The following is a 16,709-nucleotide window of genomic DNA, read 5'->3' on the forward strand; positions in this document are numbered from 1 at the left end:
CTCTCATCTGATCCTTGCACAATCCTGCAATTGTGCCAGGATGACACTGGGGCTAGGGTGATGGAACTTAGGTCTTCTGACTCCTCAAGCCCAGAGTTCTTTCTACGGAAGGTAATATTCTCTCTTCCACATCCAGAAATATTCAAAGCAGCTTCTAAAAACCTCAGCTTTAATTTCTCTGTCCCTTTTTAGAATCACTGTGGAACACCATAACCAAAGATAGCAAGTATTTAGAAAATAGCAAGCATAAGGAAAATATCACAAAATACTGTACACTCAAAATGGAAAAACTTCCAAATATTTTGTCCCCATTAGCTCTACAAGAAGCAAACGCAGAAAGGAAACACAACACGCAAGTCCTCACTCTCAGTGCAGAGCTGGGTCCCTGCCAGCACTACATCCCGCTTCCCTACAAACCCAAAGGTTCAGGCTCGCAGGCCCAACCTCACTTAGGTGCCCTCACACCCACAAACACCTGCTCCTCCCTTGGAACAGCACTCACTTATTACAGCAAACAAGGATGGCAAGAGCTTTTCTACGTGTTTCTCGCAAGGAAAAGAAAGAATAGGGAAAGAATGGAAATACAAGAAAACAACCATTACTTACACACTAGAATTTATAGATTTGAAAGGCTTTTTTCTACTGTCAATTCATCCCACAACCACTTTTAAGTATCTATGATTTCCCAGATTCATTATAAACACCATGAGGGCTTCCTCTCTTGGCATCTCTGGGGTCAAATGCTATTTGAGACACTGAGGATTCAAAAACAAATGATGTCACCTGTCTATAAGGCAGCTCTCAAAACACACACATATTACTATACGTAAGGCACTATAAGTGCTACACAAATGCACTTACGAAATGAAGAAAAGTGACCAGTTAGGAAGGATGAAAAAGGCTTTATGAAGAGTTCAGCCTTGCACAATGAGTAGGATCGGGGAAGGCAAAAGAAACAGTGTGTGCAGAAACACAGAGAACTAGCACAGCAGTGGTGTGCCGGGTTTCATTAGAACAAGAGGCTCATGGATTGTGGAAAAGGATGGAAAAGAATTTGGAAACACAGAGGATAAATGTCCTTAAATATAATGCCAAGGTATTTGGACTTTATCGTGTAGGCAATTCAGAGAATCATCTCGCTTTTCTAAGCAGGGTCAATGACCAACCATATTTACACATTAGAATGGTAACTCTGGAGGCAGGCAGAGGATGAGTAAACATGCAGACTGTCAAGAAAACAAGGCAGAAAGTCACTTTACCAACCGAGGCAAGAGGTGGTCAAGGCCCAAGGGCAGCAGCAGCAAAAACAGGGAGAAGGGGAAAGTGAAGCCTAACAAGTTTTTTTCGATTGGTGAGACTGGAAGAGAAAAAACAACACAGGTAACTGACATTTCTAGCCAGAACTCAATGATCACATCATTAACCACGTTAAAGAATAAAGGAGAAATCGTGTTTTCGTTTTAATCACTTCTTCCGGGAATGAAGGGAAAATGAAAGCTTTCAGTTTTGAAAATGGCTGTTTGTTCTGTTCTAAAATTATCTGTAGCATGCCAGGTTAAGCTCCAGGAGGTACTCTGAGATATGAGACTTGTCCTCAACACGTCTGTGAGTGACAACTGGAGACATAAGATTCGAGACGCTCTGGTGAGATGCTCTAAGAGCAGATGATTCCACTGACAGATGAGCAAAGACAGAATTCATGTTCAATCTTCAAATAAAATCAGCCTAGGAAGGACAGAGGGGAATGACAAGCAGAGAAAGATGATGACAACAAATCTGAAATTAGAGTTCTAAGTCCAATGCCAAGTTTGGTGTTCACACACTCACAGGTCACAAAACATGTCAAATGATCACGACACCGGAACCATGAAACACAACAAAAGATAAAGACAGCCAAGCAGCAAATCACAATGCCAATGAAGGCCACATGCAAAATGAGTCACTACAGGGCACACCACAAATTCCAAACACCTGCACAGAAAGGAATGAGCAGACCAACTGGGAAACCATAAGACCCCAGTATAGCTCCATCCATTAGCTTACTGTCAAGATCTGTCCCCTCTACACCAAACTTTTGCTCCAGAGAACCACAGGGGCTGTAGGCAGGTTAACATACATTGTCATCTAGTTATCTAAAGGGGGACGCAGACCAAAATAAGTTCCTAAAGAAGACAGGAGGGGCAGAATTGCACATGGGATACCAGTTAAATAACCAATCATCTGAATTTCAAATATTGTCCTATAGTGCAAACATGTTTTGTTTTTCAAAGCAAGGAAGCTGGAGGCGTAAGGCAAGAGAAGTTGGAATCACTGGCAATGAGGATGTGGAGGGGGATTAACAACAAAAAGTGTGAAACTACCAGATACCTCCACTCCCACTTGCACCAACACCAACAGCTGCGCTAAGACCAATGCTCGGCATGTCCTAAAACTTGATGCACTTCAAAGCACTTTTACACCTTCCTTTTTTTTGGAGGTGGCAAGATACAAGGGAACAATAACTTTGGCAAAGCTGATACTGGACCTGGTTCTATCTCTGATGACTATCCATATTACACTCAGTTAACCAAATTCAATCAGCTCACGAGTAAAATGAGCTTGTTTTCGTACTAGAGGTCTTTTTTCATTTTATCTCCCTTAATCTATTTGAGCAGAGTGCCAAGCACTAGCTCACCCTCACCCCCCTCACCGGGGGCTACCATCCTTCTTCCTTCCAGAGGTCTTTACTAGCTGTACTCCCGTGGGAAAATCGCTAACTTCTTTAGGCCTCAATTTCCCCACCTGTCATGATGCCTTCCTTACAGGGTTGTCTGCGGATGAGATAATTAATGTAAAGTGCTTTGTAAACCAGAGTACAAGATGTAAAGCATAATTGTCTCCAGGCCTGGCAAATAGCAGCTGCTCCCATTTTATCTCTAAAGGAACTGAAAACACCAGGAGGGTTAAATGACGAGCATCCAGGAGGATCGGGTGAAGAACTCAACACCTACACTCAAATCTCCCATCACCCCACACAGCTTGCTCAGACCTCAAGTACCCTCCACCCGCTCAAGGCCCTCCCACATCACCTTAATTTTCTTAATATTCAGGTTAGGGGGAGGGCGACTGCAAACGAAAGAGGCAAAAGGATACCATAAAATGACTCGCCCAAGGTCAAAACAGCAGAGCAGAAGGAAAGGAAACGCTGGCTGCCCCCAGCGGAGGCCACGTCTCCGCGACTCTCACACCGCCGAGCAGCGCCGCGCCCCCGCGTCCCGGGGCGCCTCGGCCTCCCGCGCGCGCACCCCGCCGCGCCCCTCACTGCTCCCCCCCCGCCGGTCCGCGCCCCTCTGCGCCCGCGCCCGGCCCGGGCCCCCAGTCCCCCGCGGACCCCCTGAGGCGGGACCGCTGAGGAACCCAAAGGTTAGCGTCCACACGGCTGGGCCCGCCCGCGCCCCCTGCCACGCCGTCGGCCTCACGCACTATGGCACTCCGCACCAGGGGTCCCGCCGCTGCCGCCGCCGGGCCAGAGCCGCCCAGCCACCCAGTCCCAGCATCCCCCGGGCAGCGCGAGCCCGAGAAAGCCGCGGACTTCCTCCACCAGCTCCGCCCCCGCCGCTGCCCAGGGAAGAGCCCGCCGCCGGCGCTGACGGAATGCGCCCCTGGCCAATTGGAACGCGCGTGAGGAGGGGGCGCGCTTACGGACTTCTCTGGCGACCAATCGAAACGCGTATCCGGAGAAGGGGCGGCTACCGCTAGCGGGCCCCGCCCCGTCCTGCTTCCGCTAGGGCGGAAGAGGCGAGCAGAAACTTTCCCAGAGTTCCTCCGAGCTCGGGGACCCACTGAGGGGCCGTGGCAGTCGGGGTGGGGCGGGGCCGAGGCCGTGGGCGGGGCAGGCTGCGGAGGGCGGGGACGCGCGGGCCCCACCCCGTCTCGGCGGGTCTGCGCTGCGTGTGACCGGCGCCTGTAGCTGCGGTCCCGCGGTTCACGTAATGTTTCGCCCCAAAGTGAAACCAGTGCGGACGGCAGCCTCCGAGCGTGCGTTCGCGGCGGCCCGCGGGGCGCGTGCTCAGCCGGAGACCTGAGCGCCCGCCCGGGGCGGAGCCGGCAGGGCGAGGCCGGGGGCGTCCGGGGGAAGGGTCGGGAAGGGCCCCTGGGGGGCGGGGGCGGGACGGGAGCGGAGCCAGGGGCCATGGCAGCGCCCGCGGACCCAAGGCGGCTGTGCCGGCTGGTGCAGGAAGGCCGGCTGTGTGCCCTGCGGGAGGAGCTGCGGGCTGCGGGGCGCGCCGGCTGCGCCGGGCCGGCCAGGGACACCCTCTTGCATTGCGCCGCGCGCCACGGCCGCCGGGAAATCCTGGCCTATCTGGTCGAGGCCTGGGACCTGGACATCGAGGCCGCCAACCGAGACTACAAGCGGCCTCTGCACGAGGCTGCCTCCATGGGCCACCGGGACTGCGTGCGGTACCTGCTGGGCGGAGGGGCCGCGGTCGACTGCCTGAAGAAGGCCGACTGGTAGGTGGCGGAACTTGCAGAGAGACCCTCACCATTCCCCGCAGAATCGTAGATTCCCGCTCCTTCGTAGGCCTCCACGACGTAGCCCTTCAGCCTTCCCCTATTGAGTAGAACATTGTTGCTACCCTTGTTGGGTTAACTGCTCCGATCTTCTGTTCCAGACTGCCTCCCATGATAGAGCAGAGAACAGTAAAGTACATGATCAGATAGAATATAAGCAAACTACAAATTGTCTATATGTCCTACGTATAGCATGAGCACCAGGGCGGGATGTTCTTCTAGGAACATCTAGCTAAATGATTACTTCACCAGTGACATTGTTTTAACTTTCTACTTTGAAATTCGTAGTTATAGGTTCTCAGAAATTTGCAAAGACATGGGAGAAGTCCCATGCACCTTTCCCCCATCTTCCCCCAAAGTTAACATCTTACAGCCACAGTAAGGTAACAAGAAGAAGGAACCGCAATTGCTACAATCAGTATACTTACTCGGATTTCACCAGTTATACGTACACGTGTGTGGGGGGGGTGCTCTGTGTGATTTTATCACATGTGTAGCCTTGCATGACCACCTCCACAGTCAACGATGCTCACCTGTCACCATCACACAAAGTAATTGCATTGTGTTAGATCCACATTGTTTTCAGTACTATGTCTGTCCACCTCCTTAGAGGTTATGAACATCTGAAGATTCATAACATAATGAAGTTCCTGAATGGATCCACAAGGGATTCCTGATCTGATATAAATAAGGAACACATCAGACAGCCAGATAGCTAAACAAAGTGCATCTTGCCGACTGGCATGGGGAGGAGGGGCGTAGACCTGGTGACTTTTTGAGGTTTGCACTTTGGCTGTGACTAAGCACAAAACTGATTTTCTTATGCTTATCCAGTTCTATGGGTAAGGAAACAGTCTTCCCAAACAACCGTTAAAAGGGCACGTTTCATTTGATTGTGTGCTTAGGAAGTGCAGTTACAGTGAGACATTTTTGCCTGTTCTCACCTTGCTGGCTTTCTCAAGTCCCTTCCCTGGATCCATTCCCTCTGTGAAGCACTTCTTGAAGATTCCAACCTTCATTTGTCTGGGTGTCTCCCTCCTGATTTCCCATTCACTATCATTACTACATTACCAAAAATAAAAAAATCAAAATAGTGTTGGTAATTAAGTAATATCAAAGCAGTCTCAGAGGACAGATCCTGGCTGAGACCCATGTAGTTATGTTGAGCTCCAGCTAGGCCAGCCTCTGGGACAGGAGGTAAACAAGACCTGCCCCTGCTTCTGAGAGTCATAGCAGATGAGAAGGCAGAAGCACAAAATCACTGATGTGGGAGAAGAGGAGTTGATAGTGATGTAGTTCACTGTCCCATAGTTGTGGACACACATCAGTTCAGAACCTTATTGTAATCATGCCGTTTCATTTGCTCCACCAATGTAGGCTCCTTACGGCAAGGCACTATGTCAAATGCTCTTTTTAACTCCTTTTCAGACAGTTTAGTAATCGGTTACTGATTGAGGTGAATGGGGTAAGTCCAGCAGAGTACCTCTTATGCAGATATTCAGCACAAACTGTCTGTGATTTTGACTAGTTCTATTCCAATTCAGTGCCATACTAAAAACTAGTTCAGAAAAAACTTTGCCTCCTTAGTATTCCCCACCTGTAGGGGCACCCACGTCACAGTCATTTTCCCCTTGTTAATCCTCCCAGGGCCCTCACGACAGGCAGGGAAGTTGCCAGCCAAAGCTGTTTTCCTGCTTCCCAGACTCCCGAGTCCTCAAGGTCTTCCGTCTCTGCCAATGGTGTGCATTTTTCTGAAGCCCTGGTCGAGTGCTTCTAATGCTTCAGCTGCCCTTCCATCTGACAGCTTGTGCCGATTGACCTTAGGACTCCTCTGATGATGGCTTGCACAAGGAGGAATCTTGAGGTGGTCCAGGACCTCGTGGAGCACGGCGCCAATCCACTCCTGAAGAACAAAGACGGCTGGAACAGTTTCCACATTGCCAGCCGAGAAGGTGACCCTCTGATCCTCCAGTACCTGCTCGCTGTATGCCCAGCTGCCTGGAAGACAGAGAGCAAGATCGGGAGAACCCCGCTGCACACAGCAGGTATGGCCCGGAGCTGTGCGGGGTGCCCCCCACCAGGGAGCGAGGGGTTGGGGAAATGGCAAGGAATACGAGCAGCTTTGGGGTATTTTGGCAAGCACTTAGTTTCTAAAACCAATGTCACCCGGCCCTTAACATGCTCTTCTTTCTTGTTTTAGGTGACTTTTCGCATACATTTGTCTTCTCCTCCCCAGTTAGTTAGACGGTAGGCTGGTTCTGTTCCTTACTAAGTCTTTGACCTTGGGCAAGGAACTTAGTCTCTTGAGCAGGTTTCCTCAACCACAAAATAATGATGATGATGATGATGCCCGTATCACAAGGTCGTAGGGATTAAGGCACATGCAAGGCCCTCCGTGCAGTGCTCCACACGCAGTGAGCACAGGACAGCTACAGCTGCTATTTTCACAACCATTTTGACATTATTAAAAGCAGAAGGAAAGGGGACTATCCTTATACATTCAGCAGTACCTACTATGGTGCTGTCCATTTAAATAAATATAGGTGCTTATAATTAAATACCAGGGCTCAGTGGGTGTGACTTATCTAGTGACAATGTTGAATATAAATCTGGACTACCATTTTCATTGTTTGGAGTAATTATCCTTAACTCTGAACTGTCTATTTGTAGATTATCTTAGTTAAAAGCAAAAGCGCAGCGGTACAAGACAAAAGGGGCATTAAGTAGACCAAGAGTCCAGATCAAGACATTTAGAACATAATCTTTAGCCCTCTGGGTAGCACATTGAATTAGAATACAGGGCTTTTAGGTTTCTCTGAAATCAATACCTGTGACATGATGTCATTGAGGAGATAGGCACACAGTTATTCTGGCCACAGTTAGGGACCAAAGAATCCTTTATAAAACTTTGCACATGAGTGGAAAAACTTCTTTGCTCGTGAATTGTTTGACGAACTACCCTGCTGTTGTGGAGAAACAGTCACTGCCCAGTCATTCACACAAAATAGTGGAGAATAGATAGTCAAAATCTTTTTTTTTTGGCCACACTGTGTGGCTTGTGGGATCTCAGTTCCCCGACCAGGGATTGAACCCGGGTCAGAGCAGAGAAAGCTCGCAATCCTAACCACTAGGCCACCAGGGAACTCCCTCGAAATCTTTATTATAGAGGATAGTTATTTCTAGCAGTAGAATTAAATTCCTGGTTATTTTGTCATGGATTACTCTTAAAGTGTTTTACATTTCTTGGGCAAAAACTGACTGGCCCTAGGGATTTGTAGCACGAAAGTGAGGAGGCAGGTTTAAGATTGAAAGTTTGCCATCAAAGTCTCATAAAGACAAGATAAGCAAGTGTAAGCCTTGTACCTGTTAAGTGAAAACATCGCCCTTTACCACTCATCCAGCTAAATTTGTCTTTTTCTGGGGCGGTGGCAGTGTATCTAACTTAATACTCTTTCCTGGAAGTTACAGCTAGAGGGATGGGGCACAGAGAGGTGCCAGGAGGGAAGAAGCATTTTATTTTTGTGCTAAAAAGCTCTCATTCTCAACTTTCTCCACCCAGCAATGCATGGCTGTTCAGAGGCAGTAGAGATGCTTCTTCAGAGGTAAGAACAAAACAGCAGATTGAGGAAAAATATTTGCTAATTGACAGTTCATATCAGTGCTGCATAATATCAGAGCTCAGACAAAATGTTCATAAAGAATCTAAAGTACCAAAACAGACATGAACAAAAGACTTAAGCAGATAAAGAAGGTGAAACAAAAATAGCTAACAAACCTGGGGAAACATTAGCCTTTTATCTGTTCATTCAACAGACATTCATATACTCACTCAGCACTCACTGTACCAGGCGCAGGGGCTACCACAGCAACAAGATAATGTGGTTTCCCCCCCAACCCATGGAACTCACAGATGGTCAGGGAAGACAGACGCTGCCCACGTCGTGTGAGTCTGATGAGCGTTACAGGGAATTGTGAGGTCCCCACAGCAACATGGCACGTGGCCTAGGGGTGAGGGATCTCGGCCCCAGTGACACTGACGCTATGACCTGGGGGAGGCTGAAAGTGGGGGGCAGGGTGGAGGGGGCATTCCAGGCAGGGGTGACAGTACCGTGAATGCTCAGGGCCGGGGACAAACACAGTGCACGGCAGAGACCAAAAGAAGATAGGCACGTGCTGTGTCCCAAGAGTGACGGGGAGACTGCAGAGGAAGGGCGATTCAGGTCCGGTGGGACGCTGGGCACCACCTGAGGATTCCAGATCTTGTGCTAAGCGTATAAGATACCACTGAATAATAAGAGATTTGCATTTTTCAAAGATCCCCCGGTTGCAAAACAGAATGGATTGGAGGGGGAGCAAGCGTGGGTGCTGTGAACGCAGTCCGGCGGCTGTTGCAGTTGAACAGGAGGGATGGTGGTGGCTGGACCACGATGCTGACTATAGGGTGAAGAGAAAGGTCTGGAGACACTTGAGAGGTAGAATCACCAGATCTCGGTGAATAAAGGGACAAAGGGAATGAGGGAGAAGGACAAGTCCAGGATGATGGCCAGGTGTCTTGCTTAAGCAGCTGGTGCTGTGCTGGTGCCACCTGCCGAGGTAGATGACACCTGGGGAGGAGGGGCAGGCTTGGGGAGAAGCTGGCAGTGTCACTTTCGGGCATGTTGAGTCACATGTACCTGTGAGACACCCAGGCAGAGACATCCAGCGGGCAGTTAGACACAGATTTTAGCCCAGAGGAGAGGTGTGGGCTGAGATACAGGAGTGGGCCTCGTCAGCATAGAAGTGACGATTGAATCCATAGGATGGAAGTGGTTACCTAGGAGACGATGAGTGAAGAAGAGGAGGCCTAATGCAGTGCCCCGAAAGCATCACTGTGTAGGGCTTGCCTCCTACGCGTTGGGACTGTATACCTGCAGTCATAAATACTCCTTCCTTCATTCAACAGATGTTTTCTAAGCACCTGCTGTGTGTGTTAGGCACTGGGTGATAAGCAGTTAACACTGTTCTTTCCCTAACAGCCTGCAGGCTAGTGTGGAAGCCGAGTATAGACACACAATCGCAGAAATGTCATAAAATTTCAAATGGTGATGATACTACAAAGGGAAAGTCCACAGTGCTATGCGGGAGCAGGGGTCGTCCTGTAGATCTGGGCGAGAAGATGGGCCTCTGAGGTCCTCCTGAAGCTGAGATTGGAAGGATGCCTTGGAGTTGGCCAGGTGAAGAATGGCACTAGGATGCTCCAAGCAGAGGGGACCAGCAAGTGCAAAGGCAGCAAAGAGCCTGGCACCCGGGGGAGCAGAAGGAGGTGGGACAGGCAGGACCCTTGAAGGTAGGAACAGAAGAAGATGGGACAGGTGGGAGGTAGGGCCGAGAGGAAGGGGAGACAGGTGTGACCACGAGGAAGGTAGGAACGGAAGAAGGGAGGACTGGGGAGAAGGGAAGACGGGTAGGAATGGAAGGAGGTAGGACCATGAAGCAATAGGAACGGAAGAAGAAGGACGGATAGGCTGTGGGACCGAGAAGAAAGTGGGACCGGACAGAAGGGGGGTCGCCTTAAGCACAGGGAGGAGGGGCCAGAGGATCCCGGAGAAGTGAGTGGATATCACATAATCCTGACCATGGGAGGTCATATTGAGGTTTTAGGCTTTGTCCTTTGTGGTTGGGAAGTAGTTAAAGGTTTTAACCAGGAGAGGCTGTACCCAAATTACATGGTGAAAAGATTACTCTGTTAGTGGTGAGAACAGAATGGCTGGGCCGGAACCAAAGAGAGAAAAACAGGTAGGAGGCTGTTTCCTGTTGACTTGGTCTTTGTTTTTTCTTTTTCCCAGCTGCATTGGGTCTTGGTTGCTGCACATGGGCTTTTCTCTAGTTGCAGCAAGCGGGGGCTATTCTTAGTTGTGATGCGTGGGTTTTTGTTTTTTTTTTTTAACATCTTTATTGGAGTATAATTGCTTTACAATGGTGTGTTAGTTTCTGCTTTATAACAATCGGCTATACATATACATATATCCCCATATCTCTTCCCTCTTGCGTCTCCCTCCCTCCGTGCGTGGGCTTCTCATTGCGGTGTTCTCTTGTTGTGGAGCCTGGGCTCTAGGCGCACGGTCTTCAGTAGTTGTGGCACACGGGCTTAGTTGCTCCGCGGCATGTGGGATCTTCCCAGACCAGGGCTCAAACCCGTGTCCCCTGCCTTGGCAGGCGGATTCTTAACCACTGCGCCACCAGGGAAGTCCCTGTTGACTTGGTCTTAAGGGGTGAAGACAAAGATGGAGACAAAGATACAGTTTTGTTTAATATTTTGGATGTAGAATTGAGAGGTTTTGGTAATAGATCGGCTATGAGGGATGAGGGGTGACTTCAAGGCTCTGCATGAGAAGCTGGAGAGATCACAGTCCCTAAAATGTGACGAGAAGCTTAGAGGAGGAGCAGGTTTGCTGGGGAAACCAACCTGCTCTCGAAGAGCTCGGTACAGATACTGAGGTGGGGAAGGAGGGCAAGCACTCCAGGTTCTCACGGATCACCTATGAGGCAGGTGGTCAAGAGTCAGCACCGTTGGGTTTGAAGCGGTGACTGTGCCCAGCTGTTACTTTGTGTTTGGGCTCTAGGTGCCAGTATGAACCGGACTGCAGAGACAAGTGTGGCCTCACACCCTTCATGGATGCCATTCAGTGTGGACACATCGACGTAGCCAGGCTGCTCCTTGAAAAACACAAGGTATGGAAATGGTTTGGTTTTATCCCTTTAGTTCTTCCTACAAGTTTTAGATCATGGGATAAACAGGAAGCATTGTTGTTCAGATCATGGGTTCACATCTCAGCTCTGCCACATCCCCTGCTCTGAGGTCCCCTTTACCTCTTTAAGCATCAGTGTTTCCATTTGTAAAACAGGGTTACTATAAGGATTAAATAACATAATGTACATAAAGCAGTTAGCAAAATAAGTATTCAATAAACAGTAGCTGTTTCATAATAATAACAGCAACAGACTCTCCCCAGTAACTCTATTTGTTTGGCACTTTAGCCTACAGTGTTGAATCTTAACCATTTTTTTGGTTAGAGCATCCTTTGAGAATCTGACAAAAGCTACATATGTATCATCTGCCCAGGAAAATGTATGTAGACCACAGAGTTTTGCCAAAATGTCAGAAGTCCATGGACCCAGGTATCCCTGCTCCTTACTTTTGTTCATGTCTCTCCCAACCTCTAGGCTTGCATTTCTGCTGAGGACTCCCTGGGGGCCCAGGCCATCCACCGGGCAGCAGTCACTGGGCAGGATGAGGCCATCCAATTCCTGGTCTCTGAGCTTGGCATCAACGTAGATGTGCGAGCAGCCTCCACCCACCTCACAGCACTTCACTACGCAGCTAAGGTTTGTTTCTTTCCAGAACAGTGTTCCTGCTTCCTGAGGCTTGCCTAACCCTGTTGATGAGTAACCCTGTAGTCGTGGTTCTTTTGCTCGATCTCTATGGAAAAAAGAAATTGCCCATGACAGACTCTTAAAATGGTCATGATTCTAAAGCCCTGTGTCCCTTTAAATAGAAACCTGCCTTGGGCTTCCCTGGTGGCGCAGTGGTTGAGAATCTGCCTGCTAATGCAGGGGACACGGGTTCGAGCCCTGGTCTGGGAAGGTCCCACATGCCGCGGAGCAACTAGGCCCGTGAGCCACAATTACTGAGCCTGTGCGTCTGGAGCCTGTGCTCTGCAACAAGAGAGGCCGCGATAGTGAGAGGCCCGCGCACCGCGATGAAGAGTGGCCCCCACTTGCCTCAACTAGAGGAAGCCCTCGCACAGCAATGAAGACCCAACACAGCCATAAATAAATAAAAATTTAAAAAACAAAAAAAAAGTAGTGTATTGTTTAAAAAAAAGGAAACCTGCCTTTATTTGTTTCTGGGTAAAAACTGAGAAGAGCCCTTTACTCCATGTAATGCCTGGGCTCTACGTTCCCTCCTGCCCTTTTTTGTTTTCAGGAATAATGTTATTTGAAGCTGTAAAAATCCATCGTATGAAGTTCCTAGTTCCTTATTCTTTTACTGGATTTCAGAAGATTTCTTTAAGTAAGAAAAGGGAATTGCATTTACTGGGCTCTCTGATGTATGAAGTATTGAAGACACACAAAAGTTTTCGCTAGAAAAATAGCCACTATCTTTAATATTATCAGCTGCCTGCCTTTACTTGTTTTTCTAGCAACAGGATTAAACATTTTTCTGGTGAACTGCACTCTCCTGCCTGTGTTCCCCCTTTGAGAACATGGGTATACAGTTGAGGGTGGGCTAAGGGCATGGTCTTTGGTCACGGGGATAAAAGCGAGTGGGAAGATTGAACCTGCAGCCTTGGTTTCAGTCTCAGCAGGTACTGACAGGCTAACTGGCTGGACAAAGGTATATCGATTGCTTCACAAAGGACAATGCCAGCTATGATAAGAATCCCATCCAGGGGATGTTACACTCTTTTCCAGCTTATTTCTCCCCTAAAGATTTAGCAAAGAGTGTGTTTGCTTGGGAGATTTAGAATTGTGTTTTCTGAGTAAATCACAAGATTTATACTCCTTACACTGAGGGAAACCCAACCATAGTGGTCAGTGATTTGGCTACAAAATTGATCATCTGTATTCTAATAACTAAACGTCACCTACATCTTTAATGATTTATGCTGAATTTCGAGAGTAATGTGACGAGCCTTCCTTTAGATACGAAAATTCAGTTTCAGCAGTCGAGTATTTTAGAAAAAGCACCTAATGTGCATTAGAGTTTGTGTCTAAGGCTTGCTTTTGTCATCATTACAGTGGTAACAAGTTTATTTCAACACTCAGGAAGGACACATAAGCACAATCCAGACACTCTTATCCTTGGGTGCCGACATCAACGCCAAGGACGAAAGAAATCGATCAGGTACGACCTCATTTTACACGTGCTTTGAAAATTATTAGTAAACTGAATGTAAACAATGGACTTTTATGTTAAAATCATTACACTTTTAAAATTATTCCTCTAGTAGCTCAGCAACTTTTCCTTAAAAAAGCACCTCCTCCATTTGCAAAGCTATAGAACTGCTGTTACCATGGTAACGATGATGACTACTACTCCTTACTGCTGCTGGTATTACTGTTGTTGTTTTTATTATTTTAAACCACACAACGTATGTGACATCAAAGCACTTTGTCTTAATCCATGATCACACCAGCTCCCCAGGTGTTACATAGATTCTTCATAGGTCTTCTCTCTACGGAATGTATTTTAAAACCTTAATCACTATATTTTTTTAGATTTGGGGCTCAGAAAGATATTTTCAGAGCTCATTCCTTAGACTTGGACTTTAGAATAAACCTTCTCATTAGCACTCTGTGCACCAGTGACCATCTTGCGAGGGTTAAGCAGGACCTTGTGATGCTTCACAACTCACTCCAGGGCTGCAGAGGAAGGTCACTAAGTCCCAGGACACAAACTTTCTCCTAACGACAGGGGAGCAGGACCCAGGATCATGGCTCACAGCACATCAGAAACCCTCAGCGCCAATTTCTAACCAGAATGGGAAGATGTGTCAGCATTTTTTGTTTCTGTTACGTCATTCTTACTCATGGTGATATTTTTACTTACACAGAGAATTCACAAAACTTTGAAAATGTCTTCTGTACTATTTAAAGTCTCCTATTTCTCATTAACTTACTTTGTTGTTTTAGACAAGTCTCTCAAATTCTCTCCAACTGGTTTTGTTGCTTTTAAAACCATTTGTGACCAAGTCAGGTTAAAAGGAAAAATGTTTTGATCCAGAATAGGCAAAGTCATAGGGAAGAATACGGAACTATGAAATCTGTGCAATTGCAAGAGTCAGTGTTTTTATCAGGGGCATCCTGCTCTCCAGTCAGTACTGCTGTAGGTGATGCACTGAGCTGGGTGCCTCTGTCCCCACCCAGCCCTGCACCTGGCCTGCGCGGGGCAGCACGTGGCCTGCGTCAAGTTCCTCCTGTGCTCTGGGCTCGGGGACTCTCCGGACATGACGGGCGCCCTGGCTCAGCAGCTCACACGGAGTCCGGACGTCCTTCAGTGCTTCAACCACAGCGCAACAGCTGAGGGCGTTTCCAGAGGAAAACAGTGAACCCACAGTAATTCACGTCCTGCTGCTTGAATCCGTTGCAGATGCAGTGAAATGGGCCAGTAGCCAGTGTTTTCTGCCCTCCCCCTCCTGCACTCCCTGCTTTGGTGGTGGATTCCCCGGGGATGAGGCGGCTGTCTTCCTGGCTGTATGACTGCACATCGCACAGTCAGAATCTTTCCATAATCTCTGATCCACTTTTTCTGCCCTTCCAGTGGAGTCAGATGATGTTGATGAAGTCGGTGTCTGGAATCCTTAGAGGAGCATGAAAATACAGTGTACATACTGTTATGTATGTGTGTGAAATGTTTTATAATAAAGAGTGTGTGGTGAGGCCATGATAATAATATTTAGAATATAGCAAGTTCCTATTGCATTGAGCTGTAAAACATAATTGGCCTGTATACTTTCTTCTTTCATAGGCTTTTCATTGGCATTGCAGTGGTTTAACTTTTGGCTTCAAAGCCTGCAAGGAAATGCTGGGATCTGTTTACATAGACATTTACAAGGAATGGAAACGTTTCTATAGTCTAAGCACTGCTACTTGAGCTATAATGTTTTAATCTTGAGGTTATTATTTTTTTAATGACAAGTTCTGTATTGGCTCCCTTTGGATAATAAAGGCATCTGAAAACGCATTGAAGATATTTACAAAGCTTTTCCACGACCTCATTTGAAAAATGGGGTTTGTCCCACAGGTCACATTTCCTGTCCCACCTGCCACCTGCCCACGGAAGCTTGTGGCTGTGGAGAAGTGAAACACTCGACATTGTAACTTTGAAAAATTTTGTAGCAACTTAAACAGATTGAAGAAAGGATGAGTCCTCAGGCATTTGGATTCTTTTCCTGTTTCTTTTCCTTTTCTTTTTTTCTTTATATGCAAATAATAATTATTAGTCCAAGTCAATCTGTTAAAAAAGCATTTGCATCGATCACAAGCAAGACCCAGTCCCCTCGTTCAGTGTCATCTGGTAAGAACTCGTCACACGCCCTCACCCCTGTTCTCAGCATCGTGCCAGGCTGGGCAAATAGCAGGAATGTCCAGTTCTCCGTTATTCCCAGGTGGTGCTGGCTGATTTTTATCCCTAACAACCAGATAAATGTTCTGGTAGAAACACGACTGGAACCTCTGAATCACACACTGTCTCCATCTGCACCTCCTCCAGCTGCAGTTACCATTTCCTGTTGCTCCAGAGATGTCTTCGTGTCCCTGCCTTTGCGTCTGAGGATGGCCTGTTACGTGCATCCCTACTTGCAGGTGGGACAGAAAGACCGGTCTGGGGCTGCCCTTCTCCCCTCAACACACACGTGAAGCAGCTTTTTCTTTGCAGTGACTGCACACAGGTGTGTTCCCACCCGAGCTGTGCCTCTGTCTTACACACTCGCCGTGATGATGGTCCGTCAGGTTATGCTTGGTTCTCCAGTACACGGCTCTCCATTGAAAACGCCCCTGTAGCGTGGACAGGGCTGTTGGATGCTGCTGCCAAAGCTACTCGAGAGCCAGAGAGGGCAGTGATGATAGTAACATTCACTGTGGCAAAGACAGTGGTGATGATATAATTACAACCTATTACCGCAGTAGTAATATATTGAGAATGCTAATGACAATGGTGGTGATCATTAGTATTATTCCCTCACTTCCTAATTATAGGTACTTTTCTCACTTCCTTTGGGTCTTTACTTAAAAGTGGGGCCGTTCCTTGGCCACCAGATCTAGAATTTCGTTCCCTCCTTCAACATTTTATATCTTCTTCCCTTAGTTCATGTTTTCTCCATAGCCATTTACCACTGTGGAATATACCATCTGTCTTGAGTTATTTATTTTCTCTGTTGTCTGTCTCCCCCACGAGAATGTAAGCTCCTTGGCCAGGGTTTTTGTGTGTCTTGCTCACTCACTATATCTACAGGGCCCAGAACAATGCCTGGCACATGGTAAGGGTGTAGATCATGAGATAGCCAACGAGTGAACGATAACTTCTGTTTCTTGAGCACTTACTGTGTCCGGGATGCTGTGCTGAGTGCCTTTCCTGGCCAGTCTCGTTCCATCCCTGGCTCTTACAAGGGGCAGCC

The 16,709-nt window shown here is 47.8% G+C and overlaps 2 protein-coding genes across 9 annotated transcripts in view; one reads left to right on the top strand and one right to left on the bottom strand.

Moving 5' to 3' along the window:
- FBH1 (F-box DNA helicase 1) overlaps positions 1-3,581 on the bottom strand; it is a 45,457-nt gene extending 41,876 nt beyond the window's left edge. Inside the window, exon 1 of one of the 2 annotated variants that reach the window (XM_059912159.1) lies at positions 3,463-3,581. In XM_059912159.1, the coding sequence (XP_059768142.1) occupies position 3,463 (1 nt within the window). In that variant the 5' untranslated portion in view covers positions 3,464-3,581. The remainder of the gene's footprint in view (positions 1-3,462) is intronic. The other variant, XM_059912166.1, reaches the window with a different exon arrangement.
- Positions 3,582-4,152: 571 nt separating this feature from the next.
- ANKRD16 (ankyrin repeat domain 16) lies at positions 4,153-16,247 on the top strand. 7 transcript variants are annotated; one of them, XM_059912175.1, is made up of 8 exons: positions 4,153-4,491; positions 6,376-6,596; positions 8,111-8,153; positions 11,154-11,262; positions 11,755-11,916; positions 13,360-13,438; positions 15,806-15,897; positions 15,971-16,247. In XM_059912175.1, exons 1-8 carry the CDS (start codon positions 4,172-4,174, stop codon positions 15,971-15,973), a joined length of 1,029 nt encoding a protein of 342 aa, XP_059768158.1. In that variant the 5' UTR covers positions 4,153-4,171; the 3' UTR covers positions 15,974-16,247. The 7 variants fall into 7 exon arrangements, with proteins under 7 accessions (XP_059768158.1, XP_059768153.1, XP_059768156.1 ...); XM_059912170.1 differs by having other exon boundaries at positions 15,806-16,247; XM_059912173.1 differs by lacking the exons at positions 15,806-15,897; positions 15,971-16,247 and adding an exon at positions 15,062-15,783.
- Positions 16,248-16,709: the final 462 nt, after the last annotated feature.

This window comes from Balaenoptera ricei, chromosome 2, assembly GCF_028023285.1.
Source record: "Balaenoptera ricei isolate mBalRic1 chromosome 2, mBalRic1.hap2, whole genome shotgun sequence".
NCBI classification, from domain to species: Eukaryota; Metazoa; Chordata; class Mammalia; order Artiodactyla; family Balaenopteridae; genus Balaenoptera; species Balaenoptera ricei.

What these genes read in the sequence shown, in the direction of transcription:
- ANKRD16 (XM_059912167.1), top strand. Translation starts at nt 4,172, where the DNA reads ATGGCAGCGCCCGCGGACCCAAGGCGGCTGTGCCGGCTGGTGCAGGAA. An exon ending in GTAGAGATGCTTCTTCAGAG is followed by an intron (nt 8,154 to 11,153) that starts GTAAGAACAAAA and finishes TTTGGGCTCTAG; the next exon opens with GTGCCAGTATGAACCGGACT. An exon ending in GGACGAAAGAAATCGATCAG is followed by an intron (nt 13,439 to 14,460) that starts GTACGACCTCAT and finishes GTCCCCACCCAG; the next exon opens with CCCTGCACCTGGCCTGCGCG.